This window comes from Miniopterus natalensis, chromosome 1 (assembly GCF_054644295.1).
Source record: "Miniopterus natalensis isolate mMinNat1 chromosome 1, mMinNat1.hap1, whole genome shotgun sequence".
NCBI lineage: Eukaryota > Metazoa > Chordata > Mammalia > Chiroptera > Miniopteridae > Miniopterus > Miniopterus natalensis.
The window spans coordinates 58,426,673-58,432,672 of NC_142081.1; the positions used below are offsets into that span (position 1 = coordinate 58,426,673).

The following is a 6,000-nucleotide window of genomic DNA, read 5'->3' on the forward strand; positions in this document are numbered from 1 at the left end:
TACATCTGAGTTTTCCAAATATGTAGAAATGCTGTTGGGTTTTGTATATTTATAATATCCATCCAGCCTCCTGCATTACCTTGTTCTGATAATTTCTCAGTAGATTGGTTATTAGCTAAACTAATGTCAATGTTATTCCTGTCCAGATTACCTTGCCGCTTCATTTCTGATTTTTGTGTTGGCCTAGGCTGTTGAATTGAGGCAGGGAGAGTGGGCCCCCTCATCTTATTCTCACTTTAAAATAAATGCTTCTCAAGTGTCATCAACTCTCATATCTACTGTGAAATTTTGTTAGTTACCCTTTAACATGTTATAGGTATTCTCTATTCCTAGCTTATAGAGTTTTCTTTTTTAATCACAGAAGGGAGATTTTTTAAAAAGGTAGAATGAAAATAATAGGTTATAGTAAGTACAGAGCAAGCTCAAAGCTAAAGCATTCTAGGAATGACCTGTCTACTGACTGAGTCTCTTGGAAGTTGTGAAGGAAAGATATCTGAGATGTACCAGATTAGGCTATCTTCCCATTCTCCATTTGGGAACAGATTCTAAATTACCTGACACACACAAGATCAGAACTTCCATCTCAAATACCTAATTGAAGACAGATTTTAAGTTACACGAGAATTTGCTTACCTCTGTGTGATGCATATGCTTGTAAACAAACATTTACTGACTGCTTATGCTATGTCAGGTATTACTGTAAGCACTTTCTGAAATCACTTGTCACAGAACACCTCTGAGTAATGTTCTGTTATCCCACACACAGATGGTAAAACGGGGGGTACGGAGGGAAAAAGGAACTTGTCTAAAGTCACAGGTAGGCTGTGGCTGAGCCTGCACTGGCAGAGGTGGTGTGCGCCGCTCCCTTGCCGGTGCAGGCGTTGAGAGCCTCTGAAAGGGAAGAACTATTTTATTATTTAGCAAACTGATGTTATGAATGACTGTAATTCAGAGCTTCGATAATTAGTCCCGTAAAATCCAGATAGTGGAGCAATTTTTGTAGTTTTCTAATTTTTTCCCTCACGTTCTGCCCTTGTTCTCAGATTTGCCTTCTCACCGTTGTCTGAGGAAGAGGAGGAGGAGGAGCAGAAGGAACCTATGCTGAAAGAAAGCTTTGGTGGGTAACACTCACCTTGTGTTTCTGCTTTAAATACTCTTTCCTGGTTTTTAGAAATAGAGTAAAATAAAGTAAGTACAGTTGGCCCTGAACAACATGGGGGTTAGGGGTGCTGACTCCCCATGCGGTCAAAAATTCTTGTATAACTTTTGACTCCCCAAAAACTTCACTACTATCCTACTGTTGACTGGAAGGAAGCCTTACTGATGACATAAACGGTCATTTAACACATATTTTGTGTGTTACATGTATTATATGCTATGTTCTTACAATAAAGTAAGCTAGAGAAAAGTCAGTGTTATTAAAATCATAAGAAAAAAATACATTTACTATGTTAATTGAAAAAAAATCTACATATAAGTGGACCCACATAGTTCAAACACATGTTGTTCAAGGGTCAACTGTATAACATTTTGAGTATCAAAATCAAGATATTTTGATATAATTACATTGTTTATTATTTTACAGCTGTGTGTGGGGTGAAGTTAGGGAGGAGCAAAAATAAGGGCATGAATCTTAAGATGAAGCTATGGTAAATTCTGTAAATAATTGGACATTAAGTGTCCAGTTTACTTACCAGAGATGAGCTGAAAATTTGGCTTTGAACTTCCTAGCATAAATGTAAAGATGGAGAAACATCTCTTGTATAATTCAATGTCAGTAAGCTTAAAATAAAACTCTGAATCCATTTTTGTGATCGTTGCTAGTATATTGACATAGTTAACCAATCTCCTTTTTTTCCTTTCTACAGAAGGAATGAAAATGAGAAGTACCAAACAAGAACCAAATGGAAATAGTAAAGTAAATAAAGCAGTAAGTATGACTTTTCTCTCCTCTTTGCCCTGTTCTCCAGTCCTTGGTGGAGGTCAGCAGTTAGGTATAGGCCTTAATGACTTTCTTTACTGTTGCTGTAATTAAGCTTGCTGTTTAAATCTTTTAATATATATTACATTTACATTTTAAAAAACGGACACAGCAAGTGAGTCTATGTGGGACTTAGTAATCTTTAACTAGTTGTTTTGTTACTATGTCCTGGAAAGGTATAAGACCAGAGTGATGGTTTTGTTTAATGGTTTTCATCAATTATTTGCCTTTGCTGTTAGCAGTCCCATTTATTATGTGAATATATTACTTCAGAGGGACAAGATTAAATTTAAAGATTTTGAGACCTCTAGATTCTTACCCAAGATGTACTATTTTATGCATTTTAGTAACAACTGGTACTTGTATATTCCCAGCAGGAAGATGATTTGAAGTGGGTAGAAGAAAATGTTCCTTCTTCTGTGACAGATGTGTAAGTTTTTTTGTTTTTTTAAAAATATGTTTTATTGATTTCAGAGAGAGGAAGGGAGAAGGAGAGAGAGATAGAAACATCAATGATTAAAGAGTCATTGATCTGCTGCCTCCTGCACACCTCCTTCTGGGGATGGAGCCTGCAATCCAGGCATGTTCCCTCACCACGAATTGAACCAGGATCTCCTGGTTTATGGGTTGACACTCAACCAGTGAGCAGCACTGGCCAGGCAGAAGTATAAGTTTTTGAATCGTTACTATAAGAATCCTATTTCAAAGTTAGTATTAACTTATTATTTTAATTGGGGGGGCAGAGTATACTAATGAGAATGCTTATAGTTAACCTTTCAAAAGAATTATTAAAAACAAAAAGGTGTTTAAAAATCAGGAATAGGGATGATGTACAGACAAAAGTAATTGAGATTATTCATTCAGATGACATTTTTGCTTAGAAAGATTTCAGTATAGGTCTTTCCAAAATCAGTGGGATAATTCTTTTGGAATGTTTTTTTTTTTTAATTACAGTTTACATTCAGTATTATTTTGTATTAGTTTCAGGTATATAGCACAGTGGTTAGGCAGTCCTACACTTCACAAAGTCCTTCCCTGATATTTCTAGTATCCACCTGGCACCGTACATAGTTGTTACAATATTATTGACTATATTCCCTGTGCTATACTTTATACTGTGACTATTTTATAACTACCAATTTGTACTTCTTAATGCCTTCACCTTTTTCACCCCATCCCTCAACCTTCCTCCCTCTGGCAACCATCAATCTGTTCTCTGTATCTATGAGTCTAAGTGTTGTTTGTTTGTTTATTTGGGGGATTTTTTAATTCCTTTCTTTGGCTATAATTTTATCAAACATTGGTTTATTACAGTACAGAACAACTTTTTTTCTTCTATATAATTTTAGTAACTTTGATTCTAATTATTTGCTCCCCCCTAAATGGCCATTAATAGGATACAAATATATACTTACAAAAAAAAAAAAAAAAAAAAAGCTTTACATTGCATTTATTATTCCACTGTCCTTTTTGAACCACATATGACTTTATTTTAAATTATTCCATTTGGTGTTTTCCTCTCTGCAGAGCACTTCCAGCCCTTCTTGATTCTGATGAGGTTAGTAATCAAATCATGTACATAAAATGTGAGTCTGGTGACTTAATAGGGAGTCATAAGTTATCTGTTCAGGGATATTTTATTTATTTGACTCAGTAAGTGTATCAGTGAAAAGGATGAGAAGAGAAATATTACTATTAGAACTCAAATATTCTAGAATGTTTACTTTCTGTATATGTCCTCCTTTTCCAAAGTTATGTGGTCAGACTTGAGAATGTCTTTGTTTAATTTGGGTAGCAAATATCCATAATGTCCCACTTTCTAATTCCTTTGTCTTTAAAAAATTCAGATTTAACCCTTATTTAATCTAGGCAAAAATAATAAAAGGATTGAGAAAGGAGTATCGTAGGCCAAAGCAAAACTTATAAATTATTTTAGGTTACTTATTATTCATTGTTGTCTGTGTTATTATCCTCTTCAGATATTAAGGATTATAATTAGTACCCCTAATGTGTATGTTGATTTTTAATCTTTTAATATGCTTCTATATGGTTCATCTGGAAGGCTTCACAATAAAGTCTTATATAAGAATTGCAGTCTGAGTTAATGGAAACTAGTTCTGGACATGTTCTGAATGTTAGAATATTTTAGGAAGCCTTTTGAGTGCACCAAAAATTATGTTGAAAAACACATAAAATGACCATCCTAACAATTTCAAGTGCACAGTGTTAATTATATATGCATTGTTGTGCAAAAGATCTCTAGAACTTTTTCATCAATGTAGTTTTAATGAGTATATAATATTTCATTATAAGGTTATGCAATAGTTTGCTTACACAATTCTGTAGTTTTTGACACTTAATTCTTTCTAGTATTTTCCTATAATCCTGAGTGTTGCAGTAGAATGCTTGTGACTAAATCTTTGCCCACATTCTTAATAATTTCTTCAAGTTTAATTCCTGAATCAGAGGAAGTATATATTTTTATTGAAGCTTAATCTTAAGTAAATATTTGTTTAATCATCTTAATGGACTCTAAAGCATACAGTTCCTTTTGATTTGTGGTTTGATGTACAGAAGCCTAGAGATTTTGATTCGCTTAATCTTGTGTGGGGCCTAGACATGTCTGTCTTTCAAAATCTTCATAGATGATCAGGAACCATCTCTCTAAGTATTTAATGAACATAAGTACTTGCAGAAAATGCATTTGTGTAGCAACTACGTTAGAAGATATTTGGAATGTAGACCATTTAAGATTAATCTATTTTGAATAAACCTTTTTTCCCCCTAGGAACGAATGATCACACACTTTGAAAGGTCCAAAATGGAGTAAAGAGTGGGAAGATGTGCGGTTAAGACGGCTGGTATCTGGGAAGAGATCATCTTCTGTTAATCATCTTACACTGCTCCCGGATTAAAGGAGCGATGACAACTGATCTGTTCCTTGATCTTTGTGCATTGGAGCTGCCGAGAGGTGTCAGAACTAGAACATCTCATTGAATGATGTTCATAGGATGAGAACCTACAAGTTTCTTATTTACAACATTGATGCCCCATTCCCTCCCACACCCTGACATGGATGTTATGCAACTTATGTGTGCTATTCCTGAACCTTCTATGATGTGTAAATTGTTTAATCTGTCAAACTAAAAAGTTCAACATCTTCTAAACAACTGTGACATCAATACCATTGTAATCTCCAGGAGCAACTGCCTGTAATTTTTATTTATTTAGGGAGTTACATAGGTGATGGGGGAAATTGTTCATTATCTTTCCACTTCTGGGGAAGTCAAGGTTACATCTAGCAGAGGTAGTTTTGAGAAAAAAAGTCCTTCTGACTTAAGGAGCCATGGTTCTATCAATAATTAAAAGGAAGGAAGAAGGAGGGAGAGAAAAAAACTGTTACAGTGTAATTCAGATCATTTAAAAAAGCAAAATCAAGTGCAATTTTGTTTACAAATGGTATATATTAAAGATTTTTCTATTTCAGATGTACTTTAGAGAGAAATATTAGCTTAACTCTTTTGACATCTGCTATTGTGACACATCCCATTGCTGGCAATGTGGTGCACACTCCAGAACTTTTAACTACTGTTTTGTAAGCCTCCAAGGCAACATTGCAGACTCTAGGCAATGCTTTGTTTGCCTTCATGCCATTCACTGGGTTGTTGCACTAGATGCAGAGAGGCACTCCATTTAAGTGCTTGTGAGTGAGCACCCCGTTAAAGACTGTAATTCTTCAGAAGCAGGAGCTAATACAAAGGAAACAGGTCCTTCTAGCTTGAAGTTTTGCTGCATGAAGTAGTGTGGAGGCCCTGGACTGCTGCTCATCCTTTAGGGTAAACTGTTCTTGTATCTGGTGTTGGTTTAGAGACTGTTTCTAAGACATCACAAGGTGATGGGATTCATTTGAAGCACTCTGTTTCTGTTTTAATGGTTTTGTCTACTTTTGCCTTCCCAAAAGTTTTGTTCTACAATAGAAAGTTCATGCCATTTTTTAATATAAAAAAGTTTTAACAAAA

General features: G+C 35.0%; 1 protein-coding gene across 2 annotated transcripts in view; it reads left to right on the top strand.

The window, feature by feature from the left end:
• Nucleotides 1-6,000, top strand: part of TMEM87A (transmembrane protein 87A) — a 39,911-nt gene extending 33,911 nt beyond the window's left edge. For both annotated transcript variants that reach the window (XM_016212332.2, XM_016212333.2), the window contains exons 16-20: nt 1,044-1,117; nt 1,869-1,930; nt 2,356-2,411; nt 3,509-3,539; nt 4,770-6,000. In XM_016212332.2, coding sequence (XP_016067818.1) covers nt 1,044-1,117; nt 1,869-1,930; nt 2,356-2,411; nt 3,509-3,539; nt 4,770-4,811 — 265 coding nt within the window. In that variant the 3' untranslated portion in view covers nt 4,812-6,000. The remainder of the gene's footprint in view (nt 1-1,043; nt 1,118-1,868; nt 1,931-2,355; nt 2,412-3,508; nt 3,540-4,769) is intronic.